This window comes from Zalophus californianus, chromosome 17, assembly GCF_009762305.2.
Source record: "Zalophus californianus isolate mZalCal1 chromosome 17, mZalCal1.pri.v2, whole genome shotgun sequence".
Lineage (NCBI taxonomy): Eukaryota > Metazoa > Chordata > Mammalia > Carnivora > Otariidae > Zalophus > Zalophus californianus.
Genome location: NC_045611.1, coordinates 7,502,155 through 7,515,299, shown reverse-complemented (window position 1 = coordinate 7,515,299; position 13,145 = coordinate 7,502,155). Strand labels below are relative to the sequence as shown.

The window sequence follows — 13,145 nt, the reverse complement described above, 5'->3', positions numbered from 1 at the left end:
GGAATCGCTCACTACAAGCCATTCCTGGAACGCCAAGTCAGCATCTTTGGAACCACTACAGATGTCTCAGAGGCAGGCCCCAGGGGCGCTGACCAGAATCATGCCCCAGGACACAGGGAAACATGTGCTGGTTTGAACTTAAATCGCTGCAGTGCCTTTTTTTCCTTCTTAAAACTGTTCACAGACCTCTGAGAGTGTTAGCATCGCTGGGCCTGGCACCACGCCCCAAGTCCTCCCCTTGACTCCCTGTGTCTCAACCTCTTTGACTGAGCCTCAGTTTCCCCATCTAGAGGCAAGGCCAATCATGGCAAACCTTGTTGTGTGGCTACGTTGTTCCGCTGCTAACTCAGAGAAACGCTGAGGGGAATGAATGCTATTCCGTATGCCGGACACAGAGGAGGAGCTCAGCACCACCAATATCATAATCATCAAAGAAGACTGGCCTTTTGTCCGAGTGCTGGGGGTGTGGGGATAAGCCATGGGCCTGGGGGTCCATCCCGACGGGGAGGAGGAGCTTTTCACCAAAGTTGGCAGGCTGATTTTCATTTCTGTTCTGAGACCCTCTGTAGACAGTGCACCCCCTTACTGCTCGTACCCTCCGGGGGGGACAGGGTAGAGGTCGCTTCCACTGCTCACCCACTTGCTTGGGTTCACCACTGATGAATGGCGGCTTGGGAACAGTTCCTAAGACTTGTTCTGAGGTAGTCGAGAGGGGAAGAGAATATCTGAGCTGACAAGGAAAGTGATGAGTCGATTTCCGAATCCTGACATCAGCTTCTCTGGATGCCAAAAATCAAATCCAGGAGTGGGGAACTGACCCCAATGTTGATTTCCCCCTTGGACTTCCCATGGGTCAGGTGACAGTCCGATTTTCCATCCCCGTCTGGTGCTTTCGCTCCGAGGCAGCGGCCAAGTTGGAAGGTCTTCACATTACCCCGTAAGAGAGTTTTAAGTTCATTCATTAGCACCCACCACTTACTTGCCACACTTTGAAAGACAAACCGGACCAACCCCCTAGGCTGCAGTTGTTGCTGTTACTGGTTTGGAAAATGACCCACTTCTGAATCACAGCAGGACTGGTCAGAGTCTGGGCCTGGGAGTGGGTGTCTAAAGTGTGTCCCAAGAGGACCTGTACCAGGGAAAACAGATACCTGCGTTCGTAAGAGGCCGCTGATGTGGTTCACTCCATGGCTGGGAGCTGCTGACCGTGACACTCGGAGCCAGCAGCCCCTAGGCCTCTTCCGGAGGCAGGCTGAGCACCTCAAGAAGCAGTGGTGATTCTAAAGGTCATGAACTGGGGTCATTTTCAGGACATGGAGTGAGAAGTTTCTGGAGGTCACGATTTTGAGGAAGTATCCGGGACTGTGAGCACTATATCCTTAAGTAGAACTGACCTATGATTTTCCTTGCTCTTCCCTTCCTTGTCTGGTTTGGAAATCCAGGTTACACTCACCTCGTCAAAGGAGTTGGAGTGCCTCCTTTTTTTTCTCTTCTCCGCAATCATTTGGATAAGACAGGGATTATCTGTTCTAAAGTATTTGGTAGACTCGCCTATAAAACCATCTGGGCCTTGTTTGCCTTCTTCCTGCTATTTTTGAGAGCTTCGTAATGATGGAGTTAATAATTTCTTTAATAGTTATGGGTCTATTCAGGTTTTCTGGTCGTCCTTGAGTTCATTTCCTTAAGTTGTATTTTTTTTTAGGGAATGGCCATCTTGTCCACAGTTTCAAACTTAATGGCACAGAGTTAGTCACACTGTCTCAGGCTTAGGAGTCTATCCTTCCAGTAATGAGCAACAAGGGTAAGTCCAAGTGCCCCATCAGCACCCCCACCCTCCCAAATCAGGGCATGTGTTTGTCAGGGATCAGGGTTTTAGGAACTGTCTTATACTGCTCGTGAGCTAGAGGGGCAGTGGTGGAGAGGCCAGCTCCGGAGTCGAATTGCCTGGATTTCTCTCCTAGTTCCGACCTGGGCACACATACCCTTAGTTTCCTCCTCTGTAAAATGGGTAGAACCACCAAAGCTAGCTCTCAGGACCATATGAGGATCATAAAAAGTACTTCGTAAACCCCAAGGCCTCATCGTAGGGGAGTTCTCATCCTCTAAAACTTTGAACTTAACTTTTCATTTCACAAACTTTGAACTTAGGATTCTTGTGAATGCCAACTCAAGGTCCAGAGCAAAAGCACTCCCGCTCTGTCCAGTACCACCAACTGGTATTCACAACTACCATCTGTCATTTTCGTCTCAACCCTCTTGGTGCTCTTTAGTCTAGAGCAGTAGATCTGCAAGTGGTGTCCCCGGACCGGCAGCAGCATCTGGGAACTTTCTAGAAATGCAGACTCTCGGGCTCTACTCCACATCTACTGAATCAGACACTTGGCAGGTTGGCCTAACAACCTTGTGTTTTGACATACCCTTCAGGGGATTCTGATGCCGGCTCCATGTGTGAGAGCCCTAAGTTCTTAAAAGCCACAGGGCACTACCCACGCTCCTGCTGAGTCCTGAGGTGCTTTTAAAACATGCTTATTCCCCAATGATCAGTGAAGGGCAAAATGATAATCACGCAGGAAAAGGAGTGGGAAGAGATAAACAAACATTATAGAAGTGAAAGCTGAGATCATTTTAAAAGATCAATGGAGAGAAATGGCAAATGTTGCCTGTTTGTGTGGGGTGACTCATTCAGTGATAGGAACCATTCTGAAAACACTGAATCAAGCAGCATCCGAGCTGCAGTCCCTGCATGACAGGCAACAGTTATCAGGACGCAAGGAAAGGATTCTCTAGAATTCCAAGAAAAGCGAACGTGGGGCCACAGGCTTGGCATCAACACTGGAAGCTCAATGGCTTCACGGACATTCGGGAGAAAGCTGGGCACCTGTGGGTTGTGCTCGCGCTCAGGGTGGAATGCTGGCTCGCAGTTAGGGATGTTGCCACAGGTTAGAGGCTCATCCGAATCTTAAAAAGTACTGATGCTTTGGCCCGTATCAGACAAGAGTGAGCGAGCCAGTTCTCCTGGACCAGGCCAGGAGAGAAGCCAGCCAACTCAACAGCTTTTCCGTACAGATGAAACCGGTCTATTTTAGAGAAAAAGAGAGAGGGAGAGAGAGTGTAAGACAGAGAGAGATGCCTGGTGGAAAAGTGCATCAGCAAGAAGTGATGTCAAGTTTTAAACCTTTGGAGGACCAAATCACATTCCCACTTCCATAAGCTTAGCATCTAACGTGTAACTTTGGCTCTACCAGCAAATGGATCCATGAACCACTGCTGAGAAACCAAATACTTCCTCTGCAATGACTGTATAGTTAAAATTCAGCATTTAAAATGCATAACCCACACCCTGCCCCTGAGATCTGGATTCATTCGATTGGGGTGGAGCCCATTTTTAACAAGCTCCCCAAGGGATACTGAGGCAGATGGTTCCGGACCACAGAGCCATTTGTCATTACCAGAGGAGTCAGAATCGAGAGCAGTATTCAGTCGCTGCACACATTTCACAAACATCGCTGGGGAAAATGCAGGCTGAAACCAAAACACCACCCGCCAGAGCCCCAATTTAGCATTTGTTCCCACAGCACAGATCAGGGAAGTCAGCAGTAAATGAGTAACGTGTTACATAAGTTGCTTTTCTGTATGCAGAACCTTAATTCACCAACGAGAAGTTAAAATCATATAAAAAGCAACAGCCCACCCCCAAAACAAATGCTGGGAAGGCGAAGCCAGGATCTCCCCAGCCCCTTCTGGGAGCCAAGGATAGTCCCTTCTCTGTGCTGCAAACCCGACTGGCTCACCTTGTGCCACTAGGCACCAGATCCTTTGGTGGAGGTGGGGAAAAGTGGAGTGAGGGAAATGGGGAGGAAGACAACAGTCAAGTTTCCACGTGGGCATGGACACTGGCTGCATCGAGACTTTCCTCCGGTTGAAAACGTAAGTGGAGCCATGTTTTACTTGACTACGCCTCTGACCCCTTGCTGGCAAGTTCTGGAACCACAAAACCCCTCTGTTTTGAGTCTTAGCTAAGAACCCCGAATCGCTTTCTCTCTTTGGTTAAGGATTCCCAGTCTTTCCTTTTCCCCAGTTATCCTAAGACCTAAGATAGTAAGCTAGTTCTAACTAGAATGTTAAAGGCTGATAGTGCTTGGAGAATTTATCAGCCCAGTGACCACAGAGGATGTGAATGTGGGCATGGCAAAGCTATACCATGTATGTAATATACACGTCACCTCTTCCACTGAACCTCTCAGGAACCTCTCAACACTGACCTGGAGCCATCCACTCTCATCTTACTGGGAGAAGTCTTTACCTATCTTTTTATCGCTCCAAGCACCTAGCATGGTGACTAACCCTTAGGAGGAGCTTTAAAAAAAAAAAAAAAAAAAAGCATTGAATTGACTTAAATTGACATCTAATGTGAGCCTTAATTGCCACCCCCATTTTGCCACAGAGCACGTTTCAAAATGCATTAGAGTCACCTGGGGTGCTTGCTAAAAACCCATGTTCTGGGCTCCACCCCAGACTTACTAAGTCAGACTCTATTGGGACCGTCATTTTAAACAAGGTGCTAGGTGATCTTACACACATAAAATGTGAGAACGGCAGCTTTGACCTTACAGGGGAATCTCAAGGACACCAATACCATGGAATGTAATTAAGCCAAAGAGCCCTTTGAGCATGCCCAAAACAGAACAAAATAGAAGTAGGTATTTTCTTCCTCTCTGTCCAGGTACAGGCCCAAGTAGAGAGCATTCAACAGCGGTGAGAAAAATGAGGCCAACAAGAGACCAGAGACAAGACAGGTCTAGAGAAGCATTCTGGAGTTAAGAACGGGGTTTAACAAGGCCACCTCGGATCCCAGCAGGCGCGTCCTCACCCTCCCCCCCGGTTGTGGGGTACCATGCCCCATCGGCAGATCATGAACCAGGGGGCATCGACGAGGCCCCAAATGGAGAGCAGACGGCAAGGAGCTCTGCCCCACTTTGGAAAGTCATGTGGAATGAGAGGTGTACCTCCGTCTAGACTTCTCTACAAGCCTGGCTTCTCTGCTCCACCCTGCAGGCTGGTGGCTACAGTCAGCAAGCCGCCCCCCCGACCCCCGCTTCTCCTCGCACTCTTGCAGCAGCCACACTCTGAGCCGGGCAGGGGACTGCTACCAGCCAGGGTGCGGGGCATCATGCGCAGGTTCCTTGCATCCACACCCAAGAAACCTCAGAAGTTCCCCTCACCAGCCGTCCTCCCCGAGACAGGGAATCCCTCTCCCGTAGGCAGCTGTCAGGGGAACGTCAAACACGGATGTTTATGCCAGGCCTCATTGACACAAGCCCACTCCTCCCCGAGAGATGAATTTTTAAAACAAACAGTTTTTACATATGCTAGCAGGCAGAGTCATGTCAGCATCAGGGATCCCCAGACGGAAACGTGAGTCAATCTGGGGCAGACACTGCTAAATAAATCTTGTTTGGGTGAAATTCCTCTCTCTGGAGAAAGAGGAACCTCAAAGCAGATCGCTCAGATTCCCTGGCAAGATTCCCTAAAGGCGCCCCCGCTCTGGCAGTGGGGCATGCCCTGAGCACTTGGCACTCTAAAGTCACCATCGCTCTCCTGTGCATTTGCCCCCTCCTGGGAGTTCTGTGAGCCCGTCCCACCTGCGTCCCACACCTCTATGCCCACATACACTCTGGTTCCACCCAGGGCATCAGATGTCCCTTCCCTGTTGGGCCCGGGTTGTCCACGCTCATCCTGAGGCTTAGGTTCTGACAGCTAAAGAGAAAAATGCCACCACCTAGACACACAAGTGTCTGAGAAATGAGCGAGTGTAGGGAACGCCTACAGATGGCTAACCTGGAAGATCCGCTAAGGCTTAGTCAAGAAGTAATTTCACTATTAAGGAAATGTCAGGTTTGGGAGCTTTAATTACCTGGGTCATTGCCTCCTCTTAACTTTGCCTGTGGGCACCTGGTAAAACGGAGGAATTCCGTAACCTTTGCTGGGTTGCTTCCAGGGTGGAAGGAGAAGGTGCAAACCCAAAGAATTAGCAGAGGATGTGGTCGGGGAAGCATCCAGGACCTCTACAGACATGGGGCCAGATCCCCCGGGCCAGCAACAGATGAGGAGCAAGAGGCTCCAGCTTAAGAACGGGTTTGGAGAATTTCAGTCCAAACTGGGTCTGAGAAGGGGGGCAGACCCCCACCTTTCTGGGCTACACTGCGGAAGGCTCAATGAGATTGAAAGCATGCTCTTCCCTGGGAAGTGCATGCGACCCCAGAGAGACACTGGCCCTCTGGGGACATGAGTCTCAGGTCCCGGCAGGTGAGGACGTGGGAGCTGCCCTCAAAACAGAGGCTCGAGAGCAGTTACCATGGCCCTGGGTATGTTCAAGTAGTCAGGAATTTTCAGCCCAATTACAGGCCTTGACTGGAGCACCAGTAGCTTGGCCTCCCCCCATGCACAGGTGTCTGTAACCAGTGTGGGCCTATGACCAAGGCCACACAGCCCTCGGTGAGAGAGACGGAAGGAGAATTACTACCTGGCTAAGAGTCAGGGTTGTTGGGGTGGGGGGTGGGGTGGGGAATCTTATGTAGCTTCCTACGCTGCATGAAAAGCCCCAGACCCAGGAGGGAAAGACAAGCCACGTACCGAGCCCGTTCTCTGCCAGTGCCCCATGGTTGACAGCACATTCGGCCAGTTCTTGCTCTCCTACATCGTTCAAATCCAGGCCAGGCTGGTGGGACCCATTTCCAAAGTGCCTCTCATCCTTCTCGGAGCCGGCGTCCCCATTCTCCATCCCGTTCTGAGCCTTCTTCAGCGGCATTATCTGCAACCCGCTGGGGGTAGTCCTGTAAGACACCGTCTTGGCGGCCCTGTCGCCTCCCGCAGGGGGCTTGGCTGAATAGCCTTTTTTTGGCTTGGACAGGGAAGGGTTGATTCGCTTCCTTTTATGGGAAGTCCCTTTGCTCTTTCCAGATTCTGAAGGTCTGAGGGGGGGTTTCTCAACCGACGGGCCTCGGCCGTCACGCAGGAGCTTGGAGGCACTGGCCTGCTTCCCTGACTTGGTCCTTTTGTCCTTGGACACGTGCAGCCCGTTGAATTCGTCGATAAACTCCTCACAGTGCAGCAGGTGGTGCTCTGGCTCCCACGTGTCCTCCGTGCTTCCGTAACCTTTCCATCGGATAAGATACTCCCATTTCCCTTTCTTGTTCTTCCTCTTGTCTACAATCCTTTCGACCTGGGACACAAGAGGAGAGAGCCAGAAAAGAGAGAGAGAGAGAAAAAAAAAAAAAGGACAGAGGGAAGAAATCAGTCCCAGGCAACAACAGCACAAAGCCCACAGCCAGGACAAAAGCACCTGCCCAGCCCTGGGCGAGCCATTCAATGCTGGAAGCTGACACTTCCAGGAGTGTCCAAGAAAGATGGCTTATTTTAGGACACCACTGAATGGAACCAGAGGCCCTCGGCCGTCCCCCCATGACAACCATGTGATGCCATGCCTGGCTGGTGGCATCTGCCCGTCCATCCGAGGCTTCCTCTTGCTTGAAATCACAGTGCGAGTTTTCACTAAAGGTCTTTATTCTTTTCATGGCACCAAAGTAAAATCAGACATTTAAAGACCAATTTGGTGTGACTTTTTCACCCTTACTTATGGTAAGTAACATTTATGGAGCACTTACATGGTAGGCACTATGCTAAATGTATCCTTATTTATAATAATACGAATGCTTAGTCACACTCATTGGCCAGGCACTAAATGCCGGCCATGGAGGGAGGGTCCCATTGCATTTTCCCCTGATGATAACCCAGTGCAATAGGTATTCTTTCTACCCCCGGTCTATACTGTGGAAATGAGGGAGGTCAGGTCACTCAACCAAGTCCCAAGCTGGTAAGGGCAGAGCTGGGATTTGAACCACTCTCACCTCCAACTTATTTCCTTAATCACAAGCTACAAAAATCTTCCACACTGACCCAAACTGATTTGAATTGACAAAGCCCAATACCCCTCCCTGACCCCTCCCACAGTAAGCTCCCCCACCAGCCTACAATGCAGGGCTAAGAGGTGAGACCTGAACCTCTATCTGTCTGGGTCTAAAGCCATGTGCTACTGTCTATGTACCTTCAAAAGTACGAAAATCTGCCCTGTCTTCAAGGATTCTCATGGAAGAACACACTTAGAAAAAAGCCAGTCCTGATGCTAATAACTGCTCAGTTGAGGGGAAGAATACACGACGGTTCATTTATTATTTTTTCAACTTTGCCCTAGATGTGAAATTCTTTAAATTAAAAAAAAAAAGACAGAAAATTCCCAATACTCTACACCCCAAAAGCTAAATTTCAATGAAAAAGTGAAACAACTACATTCAAAAGTTCATTACACTTCAACGTCAACATAATGGAATTCTGACCCAGTGAAATTAATGAGTGAGGAATATACCCTTGAAACTCATGAACAGAAAAACAAGGTCAGAAGGGAGAAGTGAATACAGGTATAGTTGATCATTTTTCAAGATGGGTACCAAGCGCATGAGGGTTAATTATATGACTGTTTATGTGTACATGTCTGAATTTTTATGTTTAAAAAATTTTCCACAATAAAAAGTAAAAAAACGTTGAAAAGTGAGATTGCCTCCCAATGGCTGAAGTACAAAAGAGGCTATGCAAAATAATTAAATGATTTTCACTGCTTTGCACTTAATAAATATGCAAATGGCAAGGCCATACTGCCTCTTCGTAACACTGCTTCTTCAGAGACAATTTAAATGGTTTCCTTAATTGATTTATCTACAATCAAATTGGCCTATTTCTATTAAGTTCTTTTCCTTACAAAATGCTCCATGAACATCTGTTTTAGATTTATTACATAATTTTTAGATGTATCACACAAACTCTATAACAGTTTTAAAAAGTAAAACCATGCCAAACTAATCCAACTTCCCAATCTCTGGATCAAGGAATGGGGCAAGATGAGTTTTCATTTGTGATGATGCTTCAGAAAGTCAAGAGTGTTTCTGGAAGAGTCTGAAGCCTTGCACATCTGGAGGTCTTTGAAGGGGAAAATGCGCTGCAGGTTTATAGAGGGAGGAAGGTGAACAGCACCCTGGCCCTACCTGAAATAGCAGCATTCTCAAGAACACCAACCTAGGAGTATCAGAAGGAAGCCCAGATATTTTTCAGGAGCTAAGGGATTTGTATTGGCACGGAGGTCTCCAGCTTCAGAAAGCATATGAAGAAACTTTTTCCCTAAGAGAAACTTATTCCCCAGGATGAAGCAGAAAACCACGTTAGACAAACAGCCAACACAATGGATGGGTGGGTAGGTGGATGAATGAACAGATGGGTGGATTGTGGGATGGATGGATGGATAGAAAAATGGATGGCTGGTGGATGGATGGACACCTGGGTGGAGAGTGGGGCTGTGGGTGAATGGAAGGATGGGTAAATGGGCAGATGACTGGATTCATGGGTGAAAGGGAGGGTAAAGAGGTTGGTGCAGAAACGGATGGGCGGATGGATGGATGGCACTCACTCATCAAAACAAACCTAGTATAAGGCTATGGAACAAGACTATCTGGTTTCAATCTCCTGTAAGCCTTTTATTATGTGTTCTTAAGCAAGTTAAACCTCTTTAGGCCTCATATGACTCATCAAGCAAGGGGGAAATAACAGCACCTACCTCACAGGGTGGTTGTGGAGAATATACAAATAAGCAGTTTTTCATTCCTTGGTAAAGGTCACTTAATCTTGCATATCCTCCTGAGAATACAAACCTTGGTGGTATCTAAAGACAGAATGTTTCTCCACCCTGCAGCATATGACCCCCTAAGGATATCAATTCCTCCCTGGGAAGGAGAGTCAACCTGCTTACATAAGTCCTTCTGAGTACGGGAGACAGCTATGCCGAGCAGCCTTACTCAAGAAGACCGGGGAGTCAGCAAGGGCGCAGTGTCCGCACAGCTACCGAGGGCCACACTGCGGCTGGGGGGCTTAGTTTCTTCCCTCCTAGCTACTGGAGAATTGAGTCACAGTCACAAATGGAAACAGAAAGGTTACTGCCGCCACCTCTGCTCCCATCCACAAAGCCACTGGGTGGCTTGACAGCCATTTCTACCTAAATTAACCCAATACCAACAACAAATAGTACTTCTTTAAAGATTTTATTTATTTATTTAGAGAGAGAGGGTGTGTGTGTGTGCACAGGTAAGCAGGGGGAAGGGCACAGGGAGAAGGAGAGAATTTCAAGCAGACTCCACACTGACCATGGAGCCCAATGAGGGGCTCGATCTCACCATCCTGAGATCATGACCTGAGCCAAAACCAAGAGCTGAATGCTTAACCTACTAAGCCACCCAGGCGCCCCCAACAACAGACGGTATTAACAAGACCATCCCTAATAGCCTGATTGTGCGGGGAAACTGTGGGCTCTGCCACTTTCTATCCACATGACCCTGGGCAAGTTGCCCAACTTCTCCGGGCCTCAGTCTCCCCATCTGTAAAATAGGTTCACAAAGCCTATTTCTCTCAGGTTCACAACATGAACTGCTTTTACTGAAAGACCAAAATGTTCACAAGGAGCTTAGAAGAAAGCTGCCTCCGAATTTCCCATCATATTTGGAATCTGTAATCTCCAGGGACCTTATTGCCTTCTTTACATCCCTGTATAGGTTTTCTGACCCTCTTTACTTCTTCTTCTCAGGAGATTCTCAAACAGAAGCAGAATTCTAATTTGTGCTGGTGATAACAAAAGCCCACATGATTTAGGACATGATCTTGCTAAGATTGCAGCACTCGCTGTCTGGGGACTCCTTTCTTCCCCTTAAGGTCTCCCAGCCTCTTCCACTGTCCTCTGACACCTCACACCTGTTGAAAACACAGACCTGGGCCTCCAGGTCCACCCTCCCACCTCACCAGCGCAAGGCCTCCCGCACTCCCTAAAGTCCAGTCCCTCCAAATGGAAACAGCCATCAATTCCTTCCTCTTGTAATTACTGACAAACACATGAATGATATTAAAAATTTGTGTGTTCACACACACCCACCAGCTCCTTTCTTTCAAAGATAAAGCAGTCTGAGACCTTGAACTGTTTCTCAGAGTTCAACCAAATCATTAATTAACATTTACTCCCTGTGATCCCAGCCAGCATGAGACAGTCTCCTAGGGCAGAAGAGGGCAGGGAGCTTCCAATGCAATTATGACCACCACCGCAATGATGAGCGGATGGCTTTCTCATTAGGAAAAGTAATGATGATCATCACCTTTATTGGTACATGCTGTTCCAGGAACTGTGCTGAGCACTCATGAGGTTTTAGACTTCACCTTCATACCCAGGCCAGCAGCTGGGCATGACTCTCACCACTGGACAGGTGAGAAAGCTGAGGCTCACAGAAGGTAGGTAACTTTCTCTGGATCACAGAGTCAGTAGGTGGTGAGTCAAGATGGGACCCCTCGCTCGTCAGACTCCTCAGCTGGAGTCCTCAGTCCCCCGGGGCCACGCCTCACCAGTGGGAAGCCATCGGGCTGGTGGGGGACACAGCCCTTAAATAAGCCAGCATGAAGTAACATGTGGTGACAAATGACAGTGAAGAGAAGGTAAGACAGGAAACAGTGACGGAGGGAATGGGGCCACTTGGATCGGACGGGCAGGAAAGGCTCCCGTGAGAAAGATCAAGTTAAGCAAACACCGAACAGGGCCTTCGGAGGTGGAAAAAATTTGAACCAGGGAGAGGCCTTTCCGAGCAGAGAGAGGTCGCTCCCCACCTTCCTCTTCAACCTTCCACTAGCAGGCCAGTCCAAATAATACGACCACCTCACACGCATCCAGCATTTATGAAGTGTCAGCCGCTGCTGTATGTGATACCTACAGACTGACTATATATTATACACACGAACTCAATCTTCACAGTAACCCAAGGAGGCAGGTCATTTTATTCTCTCCTTTTTTTAAGAGAGGTTAAAACTGAGGCACCCAGAGGTTAAGGCCCTTGGCCAAGGCCCCACCTCCGACAATCAGCAGAGAGCTAAGACTTGGCCCAAAGCGTCTTGGCTCCAGACCCCATGCTTTCAGTGAGTGCACTATACCCACCACCCGCTTTTGTCCAGTGGGCCCAACCTGGCTGAGGACCCAAGCTGAAAGTGTATCTACAGCTTCAGATGCTTGCCTTCAGCGCTGCCAAGGTCACAGAAGACCTAAAGCACCTTTACGTGCCTTAGGAGTAGCCTCCTGGGCCTGACTCTCCTAACTTGCCATGGGGGGGCCTCCCTCCTCTTCTGCTCCAATTCTCCATTGGTTCAAATGGAAACAGACTAATCATCAATCATATTCCTATCCCAGCTTCCCACCAAACAAAAACAGCATGTGAAATTACAGTAACTCAGAAACCTGGGGTGACCAAAGATTTTCCAGACTCTTGAAGGAATGCCTCCCGCACCAGATGGGACTGGATTGATAAACTTTGTGTTACTAAGACATGATTGCCCTGTGAATGCCAATAGCAAGAGCAAGAAAGAATAAAGGAAAAGGCCCACACCTGCTGTGTGCCCACACATTCACCAGAGCAGCCATCCCTACACATCCCCAGATTCTGGACCTCAAGCCCCACACCTGCAAGGACCTCTCTGTATCCTTTCAATATCCTGGGACAACTTCTTTGGGGGTAGAAAGGCACGGGGACTTCGTCATTACAACTTGGGGTACGAGGTCCTCAGCAAGGATAAAGATAGGACAGGTCCGGGAAGCAACTAGGTATGGACTGTTTCAGGTCAGGAACACTGATTGTTTCAGATTATCTCATCAGAGAAGGCAGTAAATTTAGGCAGCGTTTCCCACTCAGTTCAGCAAACCTACACTAGAGAAATAGCTGCTGGACCAAGAAATTCGGCTCAGAGCCATGTGATTTAAGTTAGCCACCAGGTGAGGGTCTGAGCAGGGAACTCAGTAGCATCCAAGTGATGAGAGACCAAGAGGAATTCCCACCAAGTGGGAAGTCCTCAATTGGAAAACACTGACCCAGAGAGATCTCTCTTTGATCAAGAACACGCCGGCAAAACCTGGCAACAACATCCGTCGCAGACACATCTGCAAGAACTTCTAAAATGTATCAGAACACGATCATCACTAAAGGTTCTCGGAAAATCGTAACTAGGAAAAGCACTACTGCACA

At 48.5% G+C, this 13,145-nt stretch overlaps 1 protein-coding gene across 1 annotated transcript in view; it reads right to left on the bottom strand.

The window, feature by feature from the left end:
- The window catches only part of CDYL2 (chromodomain Y like 2), a 153,985-nt gene that overhangs the window by 42,321 nt on the left and 98,519 nt on the right, over positions 1–13,145 (bottom strand). The window contains exon 2 of the mRNA XM_027618671.2: positions 6,634–7,222. Within this exon, the coding sequence (XP_027474472.1) occupies positions 6,634–7,222 (589 nt within the window). The remainder of the gene's footprint in view (positions 1–6,633; positions 7,223–13,145) is intronic.